The sequence below is a fragment of the Anguilla anguilla genome, chromosome 6 (genome assembly GCF_013347855.1).
Source record: "Anguilla anguilla isolate fAngAng1 chromosome 6, fAngAng1.pri, whole genome shotgun sequence".
NCBI lineage: Eukaryota > Metazoa > Chordata > Actinopteri > Anguilliformes > Anguillidae > Anguilla > Anguilla anguilla.
Genome location: NC_049206.1, coordinates 35,446,499 through 35,474,366, shown reverse-complemented (window position 1 = coordinate 35,474,366; position 27,868 = coordinate 35,446,499). Strand labels below are relative to the sequence as shown.

At 39.7% G+C, this 27,868-nt stretch overlaps 1 protein-coding gene across 1 annotated transcript in view; it reads left to right on the top strand.

The window, feature by feature from the left end:
* Positions 1 to 27,562, top strand: part of LOC118229322 (serine/threonine-protein phosphatase 4 regulatory subunit 3) — a 42,176-nt gene extending 14,614 nt beyond the window's left edge. The window contains exons 8-15 of the mRNA XM_035421185.1: positions 7 to 138; positions 319 to 421; positions 3,509 to 3,667; positions 4,891 to 5,060; positions 20,012 to 20,154; positions 23,931 to 24,121; positions 25,009 to 25,244; positions 26,293 to 27,562. Coding sequence (XP_035277076.1) covers positions 7 to 138; positions 319 to 421; positions 3,509 to 3,667; positions 4,891 to 5,060; positions 20,012 to 20,154; positions 23,931 to 24,121; positions 25,009 to 25,244; positions 26,293 to 26,406 — 1,248 coding nt within the window. The 3' untranslated portion in view covers positions 26,407 to 27,562. The remainder of the gene's footprint in view (positions 1 to 6; positions 139 to 318; positions 422 to 3,508; positions 3,668 to 4,890; positions 5,061 to 20,011; positions 20,155 to 23,930; positions 24,122 to 25,008; positions 25,245 to 26,292) is intronic.
* The last annotated feature ends 306 nt before the right edge of the window (positions 27,563 to 27,868 follow it).

Genomic DNA, 27,868 nt, shown 5'->3' with positions numbered 1-27,868 from the left:
CCTCAGGACATCCTTTTGATCAACCTGATCATCGAGCACATGATCTGTGACACGGACCCAGAGTTAGGGGGCGCCGTTCAGCTCATGGGTCTGCTGCGAACGCTTGTAGACCCAGAGAACATGCTTGCTACTGCCAACGTGAGGTCCCCACTACCTCTCACCCCACTGGTTAAAAGCTATGCCTTATCTTATTGTAGTTTCCCATTTTTAAGAACTGGATGAACATATTGATATGCATACAACAAAGGCATGATTGCTTTGGATAAAGGCTATAAGTTTGTTTTGGAGATGTTGATCACTCTGTGTTTCTTCCTGCAGAAAACGGAGAAAACGGAATTCCTGAGCTTCTTCTACAAGCACTGTATGCATGTGCTCTCTGCCCCGCTACTGGCCAATACCACTGAAGAGAAACCTAGCAAAGGTGAGTCCTCTCTCACTGTTATTCCCACCCATGTAGTATGAACATGCTCTCACTGTTATACCTGCTCATGTAGTATGAGCATTCTCTCTCACGGTTATATTTTCCTTCACGTAGTCACTGAATGTCCACATGTTTCTGTCTGTGTTGGTAGTTCCGCTTGTCTTGGTTATGGCAACAATCCTTCCTTCAGCTAGTTTTACCCCTTTGCACACATACCAGATCTGGCCAATCCTTACCCATTTAGGGGGTACCCTATTTAAAGCTTTATAACTCCAGATGTGAGTATCAGAGAGACTTGACAGATGGCTTAAATGAACCAAGACATTTGTACCATTTACAATACTAACACTGATTAATAAATAGAAGAAATAAAGTGCCACAAGTTCAATTTATTTGCTGTTTTTTAGTTTGCAATGAAATACTGAGAAATTGAAAATATACAGCAGGTTATACATGTCCTGGATCAAAAACTCCTTGACCACAAGTACATCAAATCTAAGGGTGAATATGCAGAGCAACTAAAGATCTGTGAATCAAAAAGTAAGCAGTGTACCCAGTGTCTCCAAAACTATCCAAAATGTGTAAATTATGCATTGCTGTAAATCACAACATAATCATGTATTTCACTACAAATCAACTGTTTTGACTCAAGAAACTCACTTTTGCATCATTTTCAAGTGGGAATTACAAGCTTTCGGTCGGTACAGTGACCTAAAACATCTAGGGGTCCTGAAACATATCCAGAATCTCTCCAAAAATGAATAAAATTCTTCTTTTTTTTCCAGTTGAGGTCACATCCGGTGCATTAAGCACAAACACCATTTGCAAACCAATGAACGCATATGTTACAGTGTGAAATATCCTCATTATAGAATACCAATAACCTATTTAAATACACTCAGTTTCAAAAATAACATGTATAACCGAAATATTTTCCACTGGAACACTTACATTTGGACAATGAAATCTTATCTGTGTGGAGTAGATAGAGACAGAATGAATGCTGTCGCTTCCCAGTTCTTACTTAGTCCAGAAAACAGTATATCAGCTCGGTCTATCAGCAAACATATGCCTTAGCCATGCTCAGAATTTCTCAAGAATAATAATGTTTTCCAAGAAATGACAAAAGTCATCTATAAAACTTCTCCAGGTGCAGTGTCTTTTACTGCTACCACAGACTGAATGCATAATGCAGTTATAATGAGACAAAAGTTTTGTTTACGCTGAGCTATAAAATGATATTTCGAAAGTAAAATTAGACATACATCGTTGGAAAGCTTATTCTGTCACTTACTGGATCGCTTAATTGTCGATCAAGCCAGATTGTACTAAGGACGACAACACCGTAAACAACGTGTGGTATTACGCACAGATATTTTAGAAGATACCCAGGCGTCACAAATAGTGTATATCTCACAAATTAATTCTCCAAGACAATATATAACCACTTTGTCTCGAAAGGGACATCTCTATGTGTAAAACCAATGGTAATGTTGTATATTTATTCCATATTTAGTTGCAGATATTGAGAGTAAAATGACATGGTATAATTGAAAAATTCCTCTTCTTTATGGTAAATGGTAAATGGACTGCATTTATATAACGCTTTTATCCAAAGCGCTTTACAATTGATGCCTCTCATTCGCCAGAGCAGTTAGGGATTAGGTGTCTTACTCAAGGACACTTCGACACGCCCAGGGCGGGGTTTGAACTGGCAACCCTCCGACTGCCAGACAATCGGTCTTACCTCCAGAGCTCTGTCGCCCCAGTGTTCAGTGAGCACAGCGCAGCTGTACAGGCTATATCTTGTTGCTACGACGGAATACAAATTTTAGTGATAAAAGAATGTTTTCACGTGTGCCCAGATAGACACTTGTCCAGTGTGTCACGCTTGGGGGGTGTAGTTACAGATGAGACTGCAGGGAGAGGGTGCTTGGTAAATGCACGACCAGCGTGACAATGTGGCGCTGTGAAACTCTGTATTCGGCATAGTTGTCCTGAATCGTCTACTAATGAAACTAGAACTCCGAGTTTGTGTTTTCAGCTCATAATTTGGTTGCAGGAGTACAGAATGTCTGAATTGAGCAATCTAGGCACGCCGGCATACCGACCACTAGGGGCCTTGCACAAAGTGGTTAATGGTCTGATCTGCTGTTCTTATTTGTTTTTTGATTTTAAAGGGAACCCCGCCTGCTAAGACACTTAGGCCTTAAAATGGTCTAAATGCCTTCAATTATATAAACATGTCATAAAAACCGTATAAAAGATTTTAGTTATTTAAAATAAAATACCGTCACAATGCACTCTGGGTAGTGACGTTAAATGGTTGCACGTGTCGCCTGTCCACAGCATTGTTCAGCCTTTTCGATTCGAGCCAGAGCGGGACACTACTCAGCAGGAAAGCACCGAGGACAGCCTCATCAAAAAAATAAAAACGATGAAGATCGGGGGCCAGAGGAGACGAGACTAGTGTATAAGAGATGGTATCTGTGGAGCAACTGCTCGCCTCCGCTAACTAAGACGGAAAAGTTATTTCTAGCAGCAGCTGCTCCTGGCCCCCGATCTTCATCGTTTTTATTTTTTTGATGAGGCTGTCCTCTGTGATTTTCTGCTGAGTAGTGTCCCGCTCTGGCTCGAATCGAAGGCTGAACTGAAGACATTTTCAATGCCGCTCAATGGACAAAAGCCATGGAAAGGAGACCTGTGCAACCATTTGACGTCACTACCCAGAGTGCATTGTGACAGTAATAACAATGGCGACCTACGAGTCGATTTTTATTTTATTTTATTTTAAATAACTAAAATCTTTTATACGGTTTTTATGACATGTTTATATAATTGAAGGCATTTAGACAATTTTAAGGCCTAAGTGTCTTAACAGGTGGGGTTCCCTTTAAATGATTTTGAAGTGCACCCACTGATTACCCAAGATTATGAATTTGTACCAATAGGAAATTACGCTCAGAATAATTTGTGTAGTTTATTGATTGTTTGGTGTCAATGACTAGTATGGGACTCTCTGTTTACAGTTGTTATTTCACCTGAAAGCAAACTGATGTAATTTCACTTCTTCATCCTCCGATTCAGATGATTTCCAGACGTCACAACTGCTGGCTCTGATTCTGGAGTTGCTGACCTTCTGTGTGGAACATCATACCTACCACATAAAAAACTACATCATCAACAAGGACATTCTGCGCCGAGTCCTGGTGCTCATGGGCTCCCAGCATGCCTTTCTTGCACTCTGTGAGTGAGCAGCAAGAGTCCTGCCCAAATGTGGCGTGCTTCAGTGCTCACCAGCACCCTTTGTGAGATTTGTGTTGATGCACTGTGTTGTCTGTTTGTTGGGAAGCTTGGTGGGCTGTCAGTCATGCGATGAGGTTTTTGCATCATTGAGTGTAGTTGCTTAGTGATAATCTCAAAATTGATGGTGAGCTATGGAAACCTATGGTCTGTGGAAATTTTTCATTCCTAATTTGAATCTGAGCTGTCTTGCAGTCCAGGGCAGCTGTGGCTTTTACAAATTTCCCTTTGTACATTTACCCCACGTCCCACTGGAAAGGGATAGCACTGTTTTTTGTTGTGCATGCAAAATTAGACCAGCTGCTTAAACCAGAGGGAGGAAACCCTGGTTCTGGAGTGCCAGCCATGTTTCTGGTTTTTGTTCCATCTGGACTTGATCACAAGATTACACAGATTAATACATTACTAAAGGCATACTATGCAGGATTTCTTAGGCTGTGTTTGCAGTCAAAAAACGTAGCTAGAGTCCTTATTGTTGCCAGCTTCCCACTACTGGTAATGTTACTTACAGGTCCAACAGAAAACGAGCGAATTCTGTGTCGCTCTTAATCCCCTTCGGGAACGTCAGCTGAGGCCACCGAGGAAAGGCAATTCCAAGGTTCCTGAGCTAGCCCTGTCGGCTTGCTCTGTAGCCACACCCACCCCTCCCCACACAGAAAAGAGCGCAACACCCAGAAACATCCCAAAGACATTATATAGTACAAATACAGATAAAGGAGCACAAATTCAGTGGAAGTGCTTAAAGACAGAGATTGCCAGTGCGTCGTAGATATGCCTTACCATGATTATTTAATAATGTCTTCAAGGTAAAAATCCTGCATAGTATGCCTTTGAAGGTCTGGGTCTGAATGCTATAATGCTGGATATCTCTAACATATGGTCACGTGCATTCATTAAGCCATGAATCCAGTTATGTGGTTACAGGTTCAGATGGAACAAAAGCCAAGAGCATCTTTGGCACATCTCTGACTTAAACGATCTTCCAGTTGGCATACATAATAATTTCAATAAATGTCATAATGAGGGGAAAAGGGTATTTGTTTTATTCTAATTCCCAACAATATGATTTGGAGTTATCAAGAAAAAACTAAAACACGTATTGCACTGAGGGACAAACATTTTAAGTCTGCTTTAAAGTGAAGGGTACAACCATCTCATTCCAACAGGTGCACTTCGTTTCATGAGGAAGATCATCGGCCTGAAAGATGAGTTTTACAACCGCTACATCATGAGGAACTTTCTTTTTGAGCCAGTGGTGAAAGCCTTCCTGAACAACGGCTCACGCTACAACCTCATGAACTCTGCCATAATAGAGATGTTTGAATACATCAGAGTGGTGAGTACCCAATTCCGTGCAGCCAGTAGGGCTGTCAAACAATGATTCGATATGTGACAGGAGCCACTGAACCCAGGCATAAGTCGCATGAGGTGATTACTTTTTAAACATGTATACTTTCTAATACCTTAATATCAAACTCGTATTTGATCGGTGAACATGAGAAAAGTAAAATAATTAAACTCTCTTTCTCTCTATCTCTTTCTCTGTCTGCTTGTTGCGAGGGGGCAGGACAATGGGCGGGACATCCATATTAATGGCCATTCCGCATGACATTCCTGCATAAGTAGTCAGGAAATACCTTGTGTTGTTTACCATCTAGTCTACTTTTTTTACGAGTGATTACGAGTGTCTCGGGAGATTCCATCATGTGTGACAACGCTGGTAATGTGGCTAAAGCTCTCCTCCAGATTACCGAGCTGAATTTAGATAGTGCCAGCGACAAGAACGAATGGATTGACATGGTAACGGATTACTTTGTAGATAGAGGTGACTCAGTTAAAACAGCAACATTATTTTCTCGGTTTTGAATTGTTGTTACATCCCCTCCCTTTTTCAGTGTCCAATTTCGCAATTGATGGCAGCGTTGAATCACGGTTCTACTTACCGGCTTCATTTAGGCTTGCCAACCATCCCGCAAAATAGGCTACTGAATCGTCCCTTATTTGGACAGTAGTTCGGCGTTCCGTATTTAACTCATGACTACGGGACGCATTTTCTCCTGTATCTTTTTTAACGACTGCGTTTATAGTGACCGCTGTTATTACTATAATTCACTAGTTAGCTAGCTAGCTAACCGGGATAAAAAGCATGCCGTGAGACCATTTTGAGCTAAAACCCAGCTGAATTTTAATATTAACTAGATAACAAGTGACGGCGAGGCTATCATAAAGCTAGATGGCATGGAGGGTCTTGGAAAAACGCTATGTCTACAATGCGTGACCGCACCATTTTAAGGCAAGGCTGAGCTAGGGAGATGAATTTGATTGAGTTATGGTTTCATGCAGTTTTCTTAAATAATGTAATTACAAAAATGACCAAAATTGGTGCTAATTCTATGGTATAAAACGAGAAGGCAAAATTTTTTCTAGATAGAATCGTTGTTTTCATAGAATTAATGACCAGAGGTTTTTGCTTAACAATGGTGCAAATAGAACTACCAACCAGAGTTTTTGCATAACAACGGTCCAAATACAACTACCAACTAGAGTTTTGCTTAACGGTAAAACAATATGCCCAAATGGCCACGGAAGAATATTTCAATTTCAGGTGATTAAGTCGAAATCAATAAATATTAAATGAGTAACATGGTGGTTGAATGTGACACTTGCCAGTTGTCTTTAGGCAACAACAAAACAAATGTGCATAATTTTCTATTATTCAGTCATTTAAATGTATTTTAAAACGGATTTTTCTAAGCCTAAATTTCCCACTATAAAAGTTCACCCGAACTGTCTGGGCGTGGTAATGAGAACTGTCAGTTAGCTGTGATTGACAGACCATGCCCCGTTACCATAGCTACCTCCATGATACGCGCTCATCTTGGCAGACTGAATTTTCACAAGCTAGCTAACTTAGTATATCGAGTATCGATAGCTAAGGACGTTAACTTATATCCAATAATAATTTTTGCTAGCTAGCTAGCCAAGTTAAGATAAAACCACAACTATAACATTACGTTATGAAAGCAAACTAGCTATAAATGAATATAACAAACCAGAGATAGTCTAATAGTCCTTAAAAGGCACATAAGTGAACCTAGCGTTAGTCATATATTTGCATTGTCTTGCCTGTAAGCCAGCGGCACAAACTATGGGTCACGAGTTATACATGGGTCCCCAAATATGATTTTTGAGCTATCACAGCAATCTGACTGACAGTATGGAGGGCAAAACGGAGCTTTAGAATGTCGCCAGCAGTGTATGCGCGTGAGTTCGACAATACATTTCATACAGAAAAGGTAGTTTGTCTCCTTTTTTTAGTTCATTACAGTGATGATAGAAGTGACAATAATTAAGTGGTGCTGTGTTGTTAGCCTTTACTGATCGCTGTGCAAGGTTAATGTGAAGTAGCTAGCACAATCGGACAGCACTAACCCATAAAAATGTACTGATACTTGCTCAATCGAACGGTAAATCTGAAAAACATTTGATTATAGTCAGCGGCACCAAACTTTTCTTTCACACCCTCAATAAACAGCAAAAGTCCGAGTTGAAGATTGAATTAAACCTTTTAAAATTATATATTTTCTGAAACGTTATCGATTCCGCTTGGCCACAGTGAGTGAAACTAGGCGATCTGAGCGTATAGTTTCTATGTAAATTACGTCAGAAGGGTTCAGCCTTGTTATTTGCTACCTTAACTTCACAGCACACTTGTAACAGGATGGTGTGTCCGGTCAGATTTCTTTACGGGGCGTGGAAAGGGGAGTGGTTATCCTCGTGTGACGCACTACGAGGAGAACATTCTCAACCGGCTGAAAATCGGACGATAAATTTAAAACGCATGTTTCTCCAAAAATAAAGAACGGACATATTTAATACTTTACTCATCGTGTTTCTTCAATGCTTCTTGTGCAAATAGCACAGAAAACCGAGAAAGTGTGAAAACCACAATGTTACTCCTTTAAAGTAACCATTTATAGTCATTGTTGGTAACCCATTGTGTGAGTGGAATAAACCCCTCCGGGCTGTCCCGTTATTGGAATGTAATGTACTTCGGTGGTGGTTAAATGACCTCGGCTTCGCCTCGGCCGCATCACCACCCCCATCCTACATTATTTTCCAATAACGGGACAGCCCGTTGTGGTTTATTCCTTACGTATTCCATGCATTCAACATCAAATAGGTAGAATATACCACCACAATGCATTATGTGTAATTTGGTGTAACTGGTCTTTATTTAAGCTCTAGTAGCTTAAATACATTTCCCAGTAGCTTGTGGTAGCTTAATTACTTTCAGAATGATGTAACTTTAAAGTACTACTCTTTTCATTGGTGAGTAGTAGGAGAGCAGCTATTGACAGCTTGACAAAGGCATCATTGTTATTCAGGTGAGGGGTGTGGCTAAGGCTGCATAAATTAATTCAAAGTCTGAGTGGGTGTGAACAAGAGGCAGTGAGGATCCCAACTTCTGCTTTCCACCTACATTAAAGTTGATTTCTAAGTAGTTTAAATATTTGTATTCCATGCATTCCACATCAGATAGGTAGAATATTCCACCACAAATGTGTAATTTGGTGTAACTGATATCTATTTAAACACATGGATGCTAAGGAAATATGTCAGAAAAGTGTGGGAATCCCTTGTCAATTTTTGGCAGTGAAAATCTCTGGTTTTCTGGCAGCCCATTCAGCATTAATTTCTAACGTCAAAACAGCACGACTTCCTCAATAATTGTACAATCTCCATGTATGATACATCTATTTGAAGCTCTGTTTCTCAGCTTGCATATGCTAAAAACTCAAAATCAGCTTTGAGAACAGTAATGCATATAAATTAGGGACGGAGGGAAAAATTGTTTCATTTACGAATCGCGATTCTTGTGTGTGACGATTTTTAAATCGCCACGCTGCCTCCCAAATCGATATTTTGTCTGTACTTTAAGGCATTTTTTATTAGGGGTCCAAGCAGCGAAGCTGGTGGAACCCTATTGTATCTGTTAGGATTATTATTCTTATTATTATTATTATTATTTTTCTCCGCTAAAAGTGTCTGAGGCTCAGCAACCATAAGTCCTGGAGCAACCAAATTTGGCAGGTGGGTTCCTATGGCCCCCCACTACTCAGGCACTAAAAAGCACGTACGTCAGCCAGATGGTGGCGCTATAACAAAGGGTAACACGTAAAAGCCCATAACTCCCACACCATAAGTTAGATCAACACAAAACTTCATCGACCTATGCATCTCAACGTGCTCTACAACTTTGCCATTGGCCCCACCTTTGTCCGCCATATTGTTTGCCCGCCATTTAGACTTTTTAGTTGGGGCGTGGCAGTTTTCTCCGCTAAAATGTCTGAGGCTGAGCAAGTCCTAGAGCAACCGAATTTGGCAGGTGGGTTCCTATGGTCCCCCACTACTCAGGCACTAAAAATCACCTATGTTGGCCAGATGGCGGTGCTATAACAAGAGGGTCATACTTTAAAAGGCCATAACTCCCACACCATAAGTCAGATCAACACAAAACTTCATCGACTGATGCATCTGAATGTGCTGTACAACTTTCCTATTGGGAGCACCTATGTCCGCCATATGGTTTGCACACCATTTGAACTTTTTCATTAGGTGGGGTGCAGAAAAGCTGGAGCTCCAAATCTAAACGATTACGACATCGAGTGAACTTCTTTACGGCAAGCGACAACCATGGCGACGCAAGTAATCCGACACCGTAGGTCTAGTTTTTAGCAGTGACTGGACGGTCTGACAGTGCCACCTGAGAAAAAGCTAAACCATTTTATTGGTAGTTTTTGAGTTTCTGTGCAAACGCGCGAAAACACGCTGGTATAATTAAACAATGACGGTAATACATATATAGTCCGCTTCGTTCCGTTGCTACCATAACATAACAGACTCTTGTGTCTACAGCTGCAGTTTCTCGCTGCAATTTCTAACATTGAATATTCACAAAATACGCAATTTATGCTGTACTCTGCCAGTGTCTAAATAAATAATACGCTACGGTAAAGCTTTGAGAGGATGAATCATTACTTTTCTTTGACATGGATCCATTTGAAGACAATAACGGGTGAGTTCGTTTACTCTTTAAATCCGTCATTATGCTGAGAGAAATCGTATTCTCAATTTAATCTCTAAATTATCTGTAAGGTTAGTGTTGTAACTAGTTAGCTGTTTCGTAGGTGACTTAGTTAATGCACTCGTCTTAACTATTGCTTGTACTTTCGCATAGACTGCGTTGTTGCTGTACTTGTTTGTGTTAGTGTTAATCAGTTTAACCTACAGGGTCCAAGTTGGACTATGCGGTTGTTCCCTGCACTTGGAACGGTAGGCTACTGCCCTCTAGGGTTTTCGACACACTTGTTCCTGATTATGGTTATACATTTTGTTGTACGTCGCTCTGGATAAGAGCGTCTGCCAAATGCCTGTAATGTAATGTAATGCAATATTCCGTAGCAACAAGATAAACCCGACATTAGCCCTAAAATATGCCAATACAGCAGTGGCAACGCTGCTCACTGAATAACGACATAAACGAGACAATTTTTCTTTAATTATACCATGTCATTCTACAGTCAACATCTGGGACTAAACATTGAATAAATATACAATCTTACCATTGGTTTTACGCGTAGAGATGTCCCTTTTGCGACTGAGTGGTCATATATTGTGTTGGACAATCCGTTTGTGAAATATGCGCATTTGTCATGCCTGGGTACCTTCCAAAATAGCTGCGTTATACCAGCTATTATTACAGCGTTGTCGCCCTTTTTAGAATGGTTTGGCTTGATTGACAATTCATTTATTCAGTAGGTAAGAGTATAATCTTTCTAACAATGTATAACATGTCTAATTTTGCTTTTGGAATTTAGCATTTTTTAGGTCAGCGTAACTGAAATTTTTCTTATCATTACATTCACTTGCGCTCTGTGGTAGCACTAAAAGATGCTGCACCTAAGGAAACGTTGTCAACGATTTTACGTAATTTCTTGGAAAATACTATTATTATTGAGGACTTCTGGACATAGCTAAGCCATATGTTTGCTGATAGACCTAGCTGACATCATTTTCTGGTAAGATAGAACTGTATCATTGATTTACTGTCTCTGTCTGTACTGAAAACAGATAAGATTTCATCATTGCTATGTAAGTATTACTGCTCAAAATATTTCGGTTATATACATTATTTTTGAAATTGAGTATCATTAAATAGGCTAGTGGTATTATATAATGAGGATATTTCACACTGTAATGTAAGCTTTCGTTGGTAGTCATGGCCGGCGATAGCTATGGGCAGGGGTGGGCTCAGCCCACCCAAACGGGCGTCTTGCCCACCCAATCAAAAGTTAAGAATATTTTTTTATTTTTTATTTTTTTGTTCAGCCAATGGAAAAATAGCACAGAGAATACCAGTACCGTTTCTAACTTCTGATTGGGTGGGCAGCCACGGGTTGAAACAGCTAGTTTCTCTGATGCAGTGTACTGCCAGTTGATTTAATTAGCGGTATTAAAGAGCATATTGCAGTTTGGAGACCCCAGTGAATCAATGTGTAGGAAAATGATGTAGGAACTAGATGTTCATAAAAATATACTTATATATACACACTAGTGACTTCTGGAGTCGTTTTTTTTTTTGTGAGAGAATTTTACTTCGGCATCTAAAAAACGCCAACCCGGAAGTGACGTAACAGAAGGGAGAGCGGTCAAGTTGAACAATAAGAAGAATAGATCTCAACGCTAGTTTTGACACAAGAGGTTGTAAATGTTTATGCAAAAGCATATGAGGGACCACAGCCTTACCATTATGAGCCTGCTAGGCGTCCAAGAGACCAGGCACAGACCAGGGTTACAAGGAATAACGGTCAGAGGAGAGAAATTGAGTTGTGGTGTGAGGAGAACCAGTGGAGAACTGGGCAGGTGTCTTGGTGAGTGACCAGCGTTAGCTTAGATATATCCACATTATATAATACCACTAACCTATTTAAAGACACTCAATTCCAAAAATAACATATATAACCAAAATATTTTGATCAGTAATACTTACATAGCAATATAACATTTTATCTGTGTTCAGTAGATAGAGACAGTAAATCAATGACACAGTCCTATCCACTTCTGTTTCGCTCCAGAAAACGATGTCAGCTAAGCTATCAGCAAACAAATGGCTTAGCTATGCCCAGACGTCCTCAATAATAATAGTATTTTCCAAGAAATTACGAAAAAACTTTGACAACATTTCGTTAGGTGCAGCTACCACAGAGTGTAAGTGAATGCGATGAGAGAAAATTTGGTTACGCTGACCTATAAAACACTATTCCAAAAGCAAAAATAGACATGTTATACATCGTTAGAAAGCTTATACTCTCACCTACTGAATAAATGAATTGTCAATCAAGCCAGACCGTACTAAAAAGGGCGACAACGCCGTAATCAACACGTGTGGTATTACGCACAGCTATTTTGGAAGGCACCCAGGCATCACAAATGCGTGTATATTTCACAAACGGCTTGTCCAAGACAATATATGACCACTCAGTCTCAAAAGCGACATCTCTACGCGTAAAACCAATGGTAAGGTTGCATGTTTATTCAATATTTAGTCACAGATATTGACTGTAGAATGAACACGTATCTATGGGCGTTAGCTAACGATATTAACGCTGTGTTCACATCACAGCATTGTAAAGTTTGCTATCATGTATCATGCTATAACAAAACTAGTATTGGTTGTCTAATACCGGCAGGAGGATTTTGTAACAAATGCAGCAGTGAGGTCCCGTCTCTTCACCTGCACAAAACGCACCCAGGCACAAAAGCCAGCACCATTCCTTTTCCTGTTAGAAAAATTGTGTGCTCGATGTCCTGACAGGCTGGAGTTTGTGCAAACTGCACAAACACAATAATTTACCATGATGATACATGGTGAAATGCGATATAAAACTACTGAAAACTAACTCACTATATCACGACCGCTAAGACTCACTACTACTGCATATTGGGCTAATATGACGCAATGTTGAGAAAAAAGGCGTTTTTAGGAGCTTTGCTCAAAACGGCCACTAGTTCCTCTGAATTTGTGCCCTTATGTCTTGTAAAAATTATTCAAGCCTGCATTAACTTTTCAAATGGTCATTTACAGACAAGGTTAAGTATACATTTCGTAAAGAATTTTACCTGCAAGATGGTCTTTAATGTGACGAGAAGTGCTATATCAATTTAATTGGGTGACACCAATCCTAGTGACGAAACAGCGCCCAAGTTGCCCACCTATTATTTCTACCAGCCCACCCTAATACAGCAGGCTAAAACCGGTCCTGTTGGTAGTCTAGTAAATTTTGTGATGCATGCAACAGTGATGATGGGAGTGTTGGAACATTGCCAAAATGTGGTGGACAGTTGAAAATAGTTTTTATGTTGCCCCATCCCCATACAAGAAAACATAGGAGAGTACAGAGTATAGAAATACATTCAATAGTTCATTATTACACATGTAGGTACTGTACAGCATTGTGTGACAATATTTTTCATTGTTTTTAAATCTGATATCAATGTTTCATCTTAAACCTTCATAAGGGGTTCATTTATATGCTTTACAATGGACAAAAGGCAATATATTCCTTTTTGGAGAGATTTTGGATATGTTTCTGGACCCCTAGTTATTTTATAACACTGTACTGATGGAAAGCTTGTAATTCCCACTTGAAAATGATGCAACAGTGAGTTTCTTGAGTAAAAACAGTTGATTTGTAGTGAAATGTGTGAATATGTTGTGATTTACAGCAATGCATAATTTAGACATTTTGGGTAGATTTGGAGACGCTGGGTACACTGCTTAGTTTTTCCTTCATAGATCTTTAGTAGTTCTACATATCCACTCTTAGAATCTATGAACTTGTGGTCAAGAAGTTTCTGATCCAGGACATATATACTTCAACCTGCTGTATATATGCAATCTCTCAGTATTTCATTGCGAACTAAAAAAGAGCTAATTCTTTTTAGATTTTTTGCCTAGACAATTGCATTTGTGGCACTTTATTTCTTCCAAAATTATGAATATAAAGTAATCTAAGCTAGTATTGCAAATTGTACAAATGTCTTGCTTCATTTTAGCCAAGTCTCTGTGGTGGGCACATCTGGAGTTATAAAGCTTTAAATAGGGTACCCCCTAAATGGGCAAGGATTGGCAGGATTTGGCATATGCGCTCGCTAAGGGGTTAAATGTACTGGGTTTTGAAAAAGTAAGTGGCATACATTTCATAATCTGTCAGCTTAAAGGCACACACTAGTTCAGTTTGTGTGCAGTTGACAGGGGCTATACATTCAATAATAGGGCACATTTTTATGTCTTTTCTCTATTGGCCGCCCTGCCAACATTAAGTTCATGTTAAGATTTAGGCCTGAAATAAAACTTGGAAAGCTCTAAGTGAAATGACTATGTGTTGTATTTGAAGTTATATTCATCTGTTTTCCATGGTCCAGTGTTTAAAAAAAAAATAACCAAAAAAACATCGTAATGTCGAATCGCAATACTTACAGAATTGCAATACCCACAGAATCACAATATAGCCTATATCGAATTGGCACCTAAATATTGTGATAATATTGTATCGGGAGGTGCCTGCCGATTCCCGTCCCTAATATAAATGTAGACGATGAGAAGCATGCGTACACATAGATACATGCAAACACGCATACAGCGTAGGCAGTGTCGGATGTACAGTGGTTTGATTGGGAGGCAGAGCAAGATTTCGGGGGGCCAAGTTGAGGACATGATTCATGATGAACAGCGGAGCAGAGCTGGGTGTAAAAATGCGAAGTAACCCTTTAAGAAACGGTTGTGGATTATGTCTGTCTGAATTTGTACAGTCTGATAAACATGTATCGTTTAGCACTTTTGCTTTGCTATAGATGTAAAACAATAGCTGTGATAAAGGGTGCGGTGGCTTAAGTATAAAAGAGGCTTGCATCATTAGAAAATGAACAGAAATATTTCCAGTGTATGTACTCACTCATCTGACGGCCATGCAACGACCCTTCATTGACAAAATTTATCAGCAAGCTCGTAGAATTTGAGCTTCGTAGGTTGCAACTTATGTACCCTTCTGTCTTCTCCGTTTTCTGTTATTTTGTTGCGATGCGCTTTCAGTGTTTCTATGGTTTATGGCATTTTGAGGCTTAGCTGTTCCTTGTTTTGCTTAGCTAGACAGGGGAGAATAGCAGCACACGCATATGTCCCAGCAATCTTTGAATATTAGAAAATTGTAGTAGTAAGAGAGAAATGAGGAGGACTGATGAAATTGAATAGTTGAAACAATATGTTGTTAGAAGAATGGGCATGTAGGTGAAGTATGACATGATCACAGACTAGTGCAAAGAAAGTAAAGTGACCATGAGTGAGATGGGTTTCCTTACTGAACGATATATAAAACAGACGATAGTACTACTTATACGTTGAATTAGTTGTTGAAGCAATGCGTGAAATTGCGCCATGAAACTGGAGTGTAAATGTACTTTTCTGATGTTCAGCACTAGTAGTTATAATTATGAATGAGTCATGTTTTAAAATGTAATGTTTTAATGAGGTGTTGCAGACAGTTCATACGTAGTAATTGTTTGTATGTGGGTACATAGAGAACAGGGCGAGGTAACATGAATGTAGAAACGTGCTGTTTGCTGATGAGAACGTTTTCTACCGTAGCCAAGTGAAGAAATGTAGTTGGTAGAAACGCCGCAGTGGTCAGCTGGTGTAACTTTTTAAGAAAATCAATACATTTATCGTCATGAAATGCATATGGCTGGCCGTGAGTGACTTGGTAAACATCTGCATTGAAGATTGTGATATTTTGATAAGTGCAAAATAGACAATAGACAATTATTAGTTAGCTATGTAAGTGTAAGAAAATGCTAGTTTAAGATACAAAAAGATCTGCCCCTGAGGACAAGGCGGGATTTGATTATCCGACCTTGCGCTTCGCAGTCATTTACTTTGGCAGTGCTCCACCGTCATGTAGCTGTCTAAAAAGTTTTTTGGTCAAATGTGTCCGTGGTTTTAAAGAAGACAGGACTTTAATTACAGCTGAGCTCCGGTTGTATCCATATGGCCTGGCGATATTGTAGGAGGTTAACTGAACGTGTAGATGGTATGTCATAATTCAGTCTTGTCTATACATTTGGTGAATGGTGGGTAGATATGGTGCAAAAGCAAGAGTTAAGAAATGATACACAATTATTAGTGAGCAAATAAGCATGAAATTCAGTTCAGGTGGGGCTTGAACCTGTGACTTGATGCGTAGAAGAAGAAGACGACGCAACATCCCCTTAGTTTGGGGCTTCATTCTATGGACATGAGAAGTTAATGAATTCTGTCTGTTGAAATTGGGTTTTTAAGGGCTGAGAGTCTGTGGCTGTTGCATTTATTTCTGTGGGAAACCCTGAAAAGTGACAAACTCTCGGTGCTGTATAGGTATGGGGCATGCCGCCCCGCCAAGGCGTAACTTGGCGGGATGGCATACCTTCAATCCCAATACATACAGTCTGACATTATTCATACCACATAGTTCAGAATAATTGTAATGGTAAATGAAAACACCCTATAATGTGGGTGTGCAGGCTTTTGGCTGCACATACAAATGTGTGTACTGAGCTTAAAAACAATTGCATGATAGGCCCTTTTAATTAAATGTACTTTTGAGTGTATTGCATACTAGGGTTGGAGGGAGATGCCTCGATTTGTATTTGTAGCTGTATTTGTTCAGCCAACAGAATTATTTGTATTTGCATTAAAAAGGAAGTTGGTGAGGTTTAACACTGAAGCTGTATAAAATGCCAAAAATCTACTCATAATCGCTGACACTGCTATTGATGAGATGTAAAAGTCATGATTTTACAATGACATCAGTAATGATCTAGTTTATCAACAGATAATTTGCTTTTTTAAAAATCTGTATTTAATAAACAATGACCTACAAATGTGTGACAAAGGAAAAACCTGAATAAATGAGTGGAGAAACATAACGAATGCAGATGCTTCCTTACAGGTGTACTGCATGATGCAATTAAGAAATGAACATCCTAACATGCTGTGGCATGTATGAAAAAATGCTGAGCATAGTCAGTTGACTCAATTTTGGATCAAGATCGCAAGCAGAAAACGATGTTAGACTGAATTAAAGTGGATGTATTGAATTAGTTACATGTGTAAATACCAATAGCTGCACCTATGTCTAGGATCTTATTGGTATTTTGGTTGACCAATCAAGAACCAGTACTAATTAAATATCAGCTCTCGATACCCATTTCTAGTAATATCCTGTCTAATGGCATAGGCCCCTAAGTGCTTCTTTAGGAAAATATTTCACAAAGCCAATGGCTAACTAAACTAACCTGACTAAACTTCAGCTAGCTGCATTTGAAGTGATAGCTGCCCAGGGCCTTTCAACATCTCCTTGTCCTCATCAAACTGGAGGGTCATCTTTTTGGCGCTTCTATTTATTTTTATTTATTTATTTTTAACCTTGAATATCCATGTATGATTGGTTGCTTTATTTGACTGATAAATACGGGATCCGCAAAACAATAAAAAAGGCATTTTGAAATTGCTAATGTTAGGGTTGGGGTAGGCTACATCTGTCACTCCCTCACTTCACTCTTGCGCAGAGGGCTTAGGGTTAGGTCACCAAGGCGTATGAATTCATGCATAATTAAGCAGTCCAATGCATCTTACTATTGGAATTTTATAATTAGCTTGAACATGTATTTCTTTGTTCAGTATTTTTCTGCATAAAATAATATTATTCAGACAAAGAAAATATTATTTTTTTTTTTTTTCATTTTTGGCGATCAAGAAGATAAATGGCTCACAGAAACAGCAAGAGGAATGGGCACAAATAAAAGAAAGAAATATGGACAAAATCTTTGAAAGGGCACTAATTTTTTTCATTCTGCCGAGGGCCTTCCGGGGGCTACTTCACCAAGCCATGAGGGTCCCTGGATCCCAGTTTGTGAATCCCTGATCAAATGTCTATTCTATATTACCAGTTCCCAGTGCAGCAGAGCATTCTGCAGCAGGAATCTTATTATATTATATTTTATATTGTTAATTTTTTAAAGTTACATAGTTATGTTTTTATGTGTGTTATATATATATATATAGGTGTATATACTGTCAGAATTATTGCAGTATACACGCCTTCTTATGCAGTTGGCCTGAAGTGTCATGAGTGGTCACGTTAACACAGGATTCTGCTTTTCTCGCAGACAAAAGAGCCAAATGCAGGAAAGAGATACACTGGGTTCTAGAACAGTGGGTCCCAACCTGAGTCCTGGGGTACCCCTGTGTATGCTGGTTTTCGTTCCAACCACAAATGCATTTCCAGAATTATAACAAGTTGTAAATTCTTCTTAATTAGGTGCTCTTCGTGTTTAGAGGGATTATTTACCCTCTTTAACCACATTATGTAAGAAATAGCTAAGCATTCCATGAAGAATAAAATTCCCATGTTCACACTGTGCTTATTGTACTACATGCAAACAATTACATTAAAAAGTAAATTATTTTTAGTGGATCAAATTAAAGACTGGGGTGAATTTTTTTGTTTAACCTTTCAGGGTAGGTTCACTGAGCGCGGATGCTCTTTTACAGTTACGCCCTGCTTCACACTCATACACATTCACACCTGGGAGCTGCCCAGTACAACCCCTATTGTTGGCCACTGAGCAGCTCCACTGGAGGGAGAGAACTTTTTTTTAGTCAATTAAATCAGGAGATGATTAGGGGGCAGGTTTTTTTTGCGAGAGCCAGATGTGGGATTTTAGCCAGGACACCGGGGAACCCCCTACTCTTTGCGAATAGTGTCATGGGATCTTTAATGACCACAGTGAGTCAGGACCTTGGTTTAACGTCTCATCCGAAAGACGGCATCTCCTACAGCAGAGTGTCCCCGTCACTGCACTGGGGCATTGGAGTTTATTTGACCAGAGGGAAAATTGCCCCCTGCTGGCCCACCAACACCACTTCCCGCGGCAACTCCGTATTCCCTGGTGGTCTCCTATCCAAGTACTAACCAAGCCCACACCTGCTTACCTTCAGCCAGTCGGCAGGAGCAGAGTGCATGGTGGTATGGCTGCTGACTGAGGTGAGTCAATAGGCTTCTAATTGGTCAAAGTGTGGACACCTGGCTACTAAAACTAACCATCTGGAAAATAATGAAGAGTTCAAAGACAATGCAAATGATAACGAGCTGAACCTGCATTGTGTCAATACATTTCAGGAAATTTAACATGTTCTGCTACATGTTCAGAGGTCCATTGATTAATCTCAGTCTTTCAATTGGTCCACAAAGTTTGTTACCTCTTCTTATGTAATTGTTCGCAAGAAAGCACAATAAGCACAATACGAACATGGTAACTTTATTGTGTTTGGCTGTTTTTCACATGATGTGGCTTAAGTGGGTTAATAATCCCTCTAAACATGATAAGCACCTAATTAAGAAAAATGAACAACTTGTTAAAATTCTGGTATTGCAATTGTGGTTGGAACGAAAACCAGCATACACAGGGGACTGAGGTTGGGAACCACTGTTCTAGAAAACACAATCTGAGATTTTTATTTAAATTTTTTAGTAAAATAAATAAAGATTACACAGGGTGATGACATAAACCACACAAAATAATTACTCCCGTTTCTTTGAGGCAGTTGTCTTTCAGTATATGAATTTTAAATTTTTCATTGATAATAATATTTACACAGCCATTGATAGCATAGCGAAATTGAAAGGGAGAGTGCTTTTGGAAAAGTCACAAATTATATGTCTTGCTATAGCTAGCTTGCTCAACGTGAGTACATTTTAAAAATATTTTTAGCCTGTCAGTTGTAGCATTTTTCATCCTGCTAATCCCACTGTTTTATTCCGCTTGTTACAAGTGTCATAATGAAATAATGAAACAACAAACACTGATTGTCTTATTATTGTGAGTTGGAATGTTACGGTCAAAATTGTTATTTTTATCAGAACACAAGTGAATTTGTATAGAACACAGACATTGAAACATCCCAAAGCCGTAGCATTCCTTAGATTAGCATGACCACTGGTCGTGGTTGCAATTCTAATCACGGAATAAGTAATGTTTTAAAGTACCGCAGTATTGTTTGCTTTATAACATGAGCCAGTTAAAATCAGTGACCAATATTTAGACTAGTATGCATTTCGAGCTAATTAATAGTAAATTTGAATGTATTTATATTTTATTTGTGCTTGTTTGCATGTTGATTCTGTCCAGGAGGACGTGAAGTCTCTAACTGCCCACATAATTGAGAACTACTGGAAAGCACTTGAAGATGTGGACTACGTGCAGACATTCAAAGGGCTGAAGCTACGCTACGAGCAGCAAAGAGAGAGGCAAGACAATCCCAAACTGGACAGGTAAGTGTGGTGCAGCTGTCCTGCACAGTACACTGATTTTCTGTGTTATTTTTTTTATTTTTTGCTTTTTTCCGAGGTCAGATTTCCCAGTCATATCAGTGGCACAGTTCCATTCCACAATCGGCCACTTGTGGGTGTGTCACCTATTTTTGACAGACAGTTGTGTTTGTTAAATAGGAGCATTGGTGGCTCAGGGGTAGAGCTCTCGTCTGCCATGCTGGAGGCCCAGGTTGGTTTCCCGGCCAATGCTCCAACCCAGTGCATTTGCAGTGCAGGTCCCAAGCCCGGATAAATGGGAGTGTTGCGTCAGGAAGGGCATCCAGAGAGAGAGTTGTGTTTGTTAAATGTTGACCGGGTTTAATGTTGTGTTTCACGTTCATTGTCCAGTCTGAATAAAAAAATTTGCAGTAACCTTGATCTGAAAGATGTTAGTCAGCTGCCTAGCTAGGCTGTCTAAAGCCGCGTTTCCACCAAAATTACCCGGAACGTTCAGTCCCAGGAACTACTTTACCAGGAACTAAAAGGTTCCTTCAGCCAATGATTGTCTGCGTTTCCACCGGGGTCTAAAGTCCCGCGGAGATTAGGCAAATTAGCCCACTGACGTATGAAAAAGCGACGTTGTTGTTGGTCCATCTGTCATATGATTTCTTCTGTAACCCCATACTACCACCGAAGTAGCCTACATTATTTTCTAATAACCGGGACAGCCCGGAGGGGTTTATTCCACTTATATACAACGGGTTACCAACAATGACTATATATGGTTACTTTTGTATTTATTGATTTTTATCGATTTAATCACATGGAATTGAAATATTCTTCTGCAGCCGTTTGGGCATATTTTGCCACTGTCAAGCAAAACTGTCGTTGGTAGTTGAACTTGGACCGTTATGCAACAAATAGGATATAACAGACCAATAGTCAGATTGTAACTGTTTTATATATCCTCTCAAACACATTCATTATGTTTTTATGCGAACATTCGCTTTCATGTCTTGACATCCGAAGCGACAGAATGCATTCACATTTCCAATATAGGCTAACTGGCAACAACAGCAGAAAACATGCACACGTTGTAAACAATTTGCTGTTTGATTACTTTCTCATCGTCAATTCCATATAGGCTAATCGCAAAATGACAAGAATAGAACGAAAACTCGGACTTGCGTGAAAATTTAAATTAGTAGTGGTACAGCCACCGTTTGTTTTCCTTTGAAGTTACTGCTAGCCGAGCAGCGAAGTGTGCCCTCCAGATGCGAACCATGCACCATAAATTAGTCCATAGTCTTCCTGGTCTTTTTGTGGAATTGAAGAATGGCAGAGTAAAATTACGGCAGTCTGAAAAAGCTAAAGGTACGATTACTAGAATTAACCTGTTATTTTACCCTGACAAAAAGTGCGGAAGGTGATTTCCAGTTTGCTATTACTGTATCACCAATGTGAATTACGCAGAACTACCGCATACCTCACATAACTGTATCAAACGTTTTGAGTCAATTACAACGGGCTAAAAAAATCCGGAAGAAAATATTCAGCAACCGAATTAATCCGTTTGAATGTTTTAGTACGTAATATGCTGTCCCAGCACGAATGCTTAGCATTTTATAAAACGAATACTAAAGCAAGAAAAGAACAGAAGAGCACACGTTATAATTCCAAGACGTTGGCAGGCTATAACCAAAAGTAGGCTACTGCGCCGCATAACATACAAGTTTGATTTGAAGTTATTATGAAAATAAATCGGTTTGCGCCTGCATATTTTCAAACATGGCGCCTGAAAATAGACACAAAAAAATCCCGTGAGTACTCGACCAATCAGAAATGTTCAGCGCTGCAAGCTCAACCCAAAAGGTTCCTGTACTTTCGGAAAGTACTACCCCCCGAGCAGGAACCTTTTGGGGGGTAAAACAAAGCCCCCAGAACTAAATTTAGACCCTAGTTCCTGCGGTGGAAACGCACTGAGTTCCTCAAAAGGTTCCTAGTTCCGGGGTATAGTTCCTGCGGTGGAAACGCGGCTTAATATCTAGTGAGTAACAACCAACAACAAAAACATTGTCTTGCTAATTAGCCAGCTAATGTCTTCAAAGTTGTATCTGGTTAGCTGGCTAGGTCGCTGGTAGAAACGATCACGAACAACTAGCAACTAAATGTTTGAAAATGTTTTTGTTGTTATTGTTGGTTGTTACTCACTAGCTAGACATTAGATAGCCTAGCTATGCACCTGACTAACATCTTTCAGAGGTAGGTTACTGCAAAAAAAATTTTTTATCCAGACTGGACAATCATAACTAATAGTAATGGCTATATCTACTTAGCAGAGCCACCAACAATTTCAGAGACTTTCCTCCACGCTGCATTCCTCTTATCAATGTCTCTGTAGGAGATTGGGAAACCCGATACGGCAATTACGAGTGAGTCCTCCATTGTGGAACTATAGAATGTGGAACTAAAATTAGAAAATTTTTGAACTTGAACTTGACGGATCATTAAATCAAATCTGATTGGTTACCGCGATGCAACGATGTCCCGCCTGGGGGTCAAACGACCATCCCCCTGCCGCCTCGCCCTACGCCGCCTGCAATCCCAACATGTCTTGCGGAGGTGTGCCGCCTCCTCTCATTTAAAATGAATGCAGGCAGTGTTGCGTACAGTGTGGCTTCACCGTAATTCCGATGCTGGTTATAGGGATTTGCCTTGGCCTAGAAAGGTATGGAATTATGAATGACTGATTTCCAGACCTGGAAAAGTATAGAAATTTGGGTGAAAGCAAGGAATAAATTTTGCTCTTAGAAATAAAGATGCAAAAAAGTTCACAAAGACCAAAAAAAAGAAATAAAGAAACGCTGTGTGTCTTGTTACGAAAAACCTGTACACTCCAGTGTTCATTCAAGATTACTGCCTGCCTATATTTCAGTTCTTTCTATCTGGACAACCAAGAGCTGAGTTTCCAGTTCAAGAAAAGGGTTGTGATCTTATTTGTATTTAGTCCATGGTGCAATTATAGTTATTAAAAATAAATGTCACAGTTTAGCTTTGTGCATTTAAATTAAAAAATGAACAAAAAATGAACAAAAATGTGGTAAATGTTCCTGGGTTGGCCAAGTAGAATTGCACAAAGTGTGAAAATGGGTTGTTGTTTGTTTTCAGACTTAAGGCTGGAAAACCCTTAATATAAAGAAAAAAAAACAGTTTAAAACAATAGTCAAACTGTAAAGTTTTGTGCTGAATATGCTCCAAATAAATTGAAATAGCCAACATGAAAGGCAGTGTTAGTTACCTGCTGGACAAAAACAAGTGTCCTTGCTGGTGCTCTGAGATCACAGCTGATGTCTTCCTTTTTTCGAGCAAGATCTGCAGATCTGCTTCAAAGTCCAGGTTACTGGCAGTGCTTCCCAGTTCATGTACTTATGAAAGTGAGAACTCAGTTGGCTACGTGTTTCCCCTGTGATTGCTAGCTTCTGCCTTTTACGCTGGCTTTGGGGTATGTTAGCTTACATTAGCTATGGATAGCATAGCTAGCCAGTTAACAAGAGCAACAAGAGCACTTATGTTTTGTTTGTTACCCTTTGCATAAAAATTTAAAAAGTAAAAATTTCTAAATTGGCTGATTTGGCTTTTAAAAAATCAGTGACCCCAAAAAATCCATGATTGGTTCACCCCTAGTTCTAGTCTGATGTGTGGTGAACTTGTCAGTTTAGCTTTGATGTCAATTTTGAGGATGGTTTAGTTTTGGTTCTGTTTTAGCCTTAGGTTAGATTTTTTATTTGTGTGTGCAGCATGCGCTCCATCCTGCGGAATCATCGCTACCGCCGGGATGCCCGCACACTTGAGGACGAGGAGGAGATGTGGTTCAACACAGATGAGGACGACCTGGAGGATGGAGAGGCCGTGGTCCCACCTTCTGACAAGATGAAGAGTGAAGAAGACCTCATGGACCCCATCAGCAAGTTTATGGAGAGGAAGAAATGTGTGTGCTTTTAATTTATATCTTCAACTAGCATGTAGTCTACAGTATAAAGCATTTTACTCCTCTAAACATCCGTTATATCATTTGGTTACCAAGTGTCCTTTCGGAGTGTCCATCTAGACACAGTTTAGAAAAACCAATGCAGAATGCTTATTTGTGGTGGTATTGTCATCAAATTTAAACCAGGATTTCTTCACTGTTGTGGCTGTGGCTCCATTATGTCTCAACCCTCCAGGCACACCCACAAGCATGTGTATGCATTAAAAAAAAAATTTAGGTGAGAAAAAACTTCCACTGTGTTTCATTCATAGTTGTGAAAAAAAAACTCCCAAGGGTTACCTTTCACGATTGTGTCTGTAGTCAAAAGGGTTCAACCATTCTATTTTGGGTATGCCATTTTCAGGCTTGTGTACAGAAAGAGTTAAATATGTAATTGTGCAATTAATATCTTTTGGTTACTTGTCCCACCCAGCGCATCATAAATGATTGGTTAAGTACCATTGTGAAGCCATATTATATATTTGTGAGAATAATATATGGTGTAGAAGAAATTTTAATTTTAATGGGAGGAACTTGGTGAATGTTCATTTTTTTCTGTCTGTACACCAGGACAAAGAGGTCCTGGGTTTATCTTAACTGTTCTTTTTTCAAACGGGTTGAGTTTCTTTTGAACTTTTTAAAATGCGATAAGGTCATGTGGAAATGTCTCTGTGTGTTTGTTTTTTAAAGTTTCTATTTACAAATGCCATTTCTTTTGACCTAAATAATTGCAGTACGGGTGAGACTGGTGTTCTTTGTCTTGCTGTATGGATTACCTGGAAAAGCATATATGACTTGTCAGCTCCCCCCACCCCACTTTATTCTTCTTCTTGTCCCCTGGAACACAGTGAAAGACTCTGAGGATAAGGAAGTACTGGGGAAGTCAAACCTGTCTGGTCGCCAGAGCCCCAGCTTCAAGCTGTCCTTCTCGAGCACCACTAAGTCCAGCCTCACCAGTCCTGCCCCTTCCAGCCACCACCCAGGGTCACCTGGGTCGCCTGGATCTCCGGGCTCTGCAGGGTCCCCTGGCTCACCTAGCTCTGGAGCCAAGAATTCGCCCCCAACGGCAGCTATCACAACCAAGGTATACTCTGGTGCTGTCTCCCTCATCTGCCTCTGCTTAAAGCCGTACTGGGGCTTTGTGGTGACCTAACCCAGTGGTTCCCAAACTCGGTCCTGGAGTACCCCTGTGTATGCTGGTTTTCGTTCCAACCACAATTGCAATACCAGAATTTTAACAAGTTGTTCATTTTTCTTAATTAGGTGCTTATCATGTTTAGAGGGATTATTAACCCACTTTTATTGTGAACCCACTTTATGATTATTAAGCCACATCATGTCAAAAATAGCCATAATAAAGTTACCATGTTCGTGTTGTGCTTATTGTGCTTTCTTGCGAACAATTACATAGAAGAGGTAACAAACTTTTTGGGCCAATTGAAAGAGTGAGATTAATCAATAGACCCCTGAACATGCAGTGGAACATGCATGTTTAATTTCCTGAAATTTATTGACACAATGCAGGTTCGGCTCGTTATCATTTGCTTTGTCTTTGAACGCTTCATTATCTTCCAGATGGTCAGTTTTAGTGGCCAGATGTCCACACTTTGAGCAATTAGAAGCCTATTGACACACCTCAGTCTTTAATTTGATCCACTAAAAATAATTTACTTTTTAATGTAATTGTTTGCATGTAGTACAATAAGCACAGTGTGAACATGGGAATTTTATTCTTCGTGGAATGCTTAGCTATTTCTTACATAATGTGGTTAAAGAGGGTAAATAATCCCTCTAAACACGAAGAGCACCTAATTAAGAAAAATTTACAACTTGTTATAATTCTGGAATTGCAATTGTGGTTGAAACGAAAACCAGCACACACAGGGGTACTCCAGGACCGAGTTTGGGAACCACTGACCTAAACAAACCACTGCTGAATTTGTCTCTAGAATGCAGATTTGCAGTGCTTGTTAATTTATTTTTGCCTTGTGCTCGCTCGCTTGTTTTAAATTACAATGGATTTCTTAAAGCAAAAAGAAATGAAATTGAAATGGAGTGTGGAGGAAGCAGTAGTAAAAAAATGAAAGCAGGCAGATGATTGCTTTTGTCTCACAGTCTTATTGGTCACTCAGGGTGGTTTGGTCGGGCTGGTGGACTACCCTGACGATGACGATGAGGAGGAAGACGACACAGAGGATAAGGAGGAAAGCCCACCCTTGTCTAAGAAGTCCAAGGTGTGCTCCTAAAACAGGCCTCTCTGTGGGCATGAACAGCACCCCCCCACCCCCCAAAGCTGGAATGTGCCACAGGACGGGGTCTCAAAAAACCATTACAGAAAGCAGCCAGGGGAAGGGGGGAAGCACTCGTAATAACAAAGTATAATTGCAGTCCACTTTTTTTTCCTTTGTTTTTTAATTATGGTAGTGAGGTGTGGGGAGAAACGGAATCTGGGGGACAAAACCATCTCGTGGAATTCTTTAGTTCAAAGTGCCAATTTGAGGAGGAAGAAGCAGGAGAGAAACGGAAGACCATTCTCACCATTCTCTAACACTGCAAAGAAACAAAACGGGGTGGAAAAGCTGAAGGGGAAAAATAGAAACTGACACGCCTGTAAGGTGCTGTAGGGTTCGGACCACACTCACTGCCCCCTACTCAGGGATGGACCACATAGCAACCCAAAAGAGCCTGTGAATCCAGAAATACCATTCGACCTTCACTGACTCAACTTTATCTTTTTGTTTTTTTATTTTGTTTTTGTTTTCTTTTTTCCCTGTACCCTTATTTTTCCCCTTTTGGACCAGACATAGTCAACTGGAAGAAGATCAAGGCTGTTGTTACTGATGTCATTATTTTAAATCCAGCATAAATTCTTCCTCTGATATGCCAGCAGTCTTCTCTCTTTTTTTTTTTTTTGTTCGATGAGAAAAATAAAAGACCTGCCTTTAAATGTTCAGGATGTTTTAAGTTGCACTTGAACAGGTTTTATAAAACGTCTGTATGGGGAATAGCCTCTTGTTTTATCTATTTCTGTTTTTGCCCTTTGAAACTGCAGATTTTGGAAATTTGTCATCCCTTCTTGATTAAAGATTGAGTGGAATTCTAGATGTGATTATTTTGTCATATCTTTTTTTTTCATGTGTGTGCTTTTAGTTAAGTATATTTGGGACCATTCTGAAAAGATATGATGTAATATAATTCACTATTGTGCTGGTACCTGCATTGTTTTAATTTTGCTTTCTTTTTTCTGTCCTGCACCTCAAGGTGATCCAGTTGTAATGAGTCTGCTAAAGCAATGCATCCAGTAGCAATACTATTTTGTGACTGAATATTTTATATTGAAAAAGAAAAATGTGAAAATGCCACCCATTACAATAAAAGAGTGTAAAATTTCTCACACAGTAATTCTAAAGCGTTTCACAAAGTTTTTGAACACTGAAGAAGGATCCCACATGCTCTTGACATGCAGCACCATGGATTTAATGACACATTTTGGTTGTTTGCAACTGCAGTTTCCTTCTTCCTCCTCTGGGTTGAGTGGCCTGCACACAATGTCATCTAATGAATGCTCACATCAAGGTGGCCCTGGTACCAGACATTTGGATGTATTTATATATATTAAAGAAATAATCAGGATAAACCAAAAAAAAAAAAAAAAAACCTTGTCTGAATTCTTTAAAGCTGCTGATGTACCTGGATTGACTACCCATC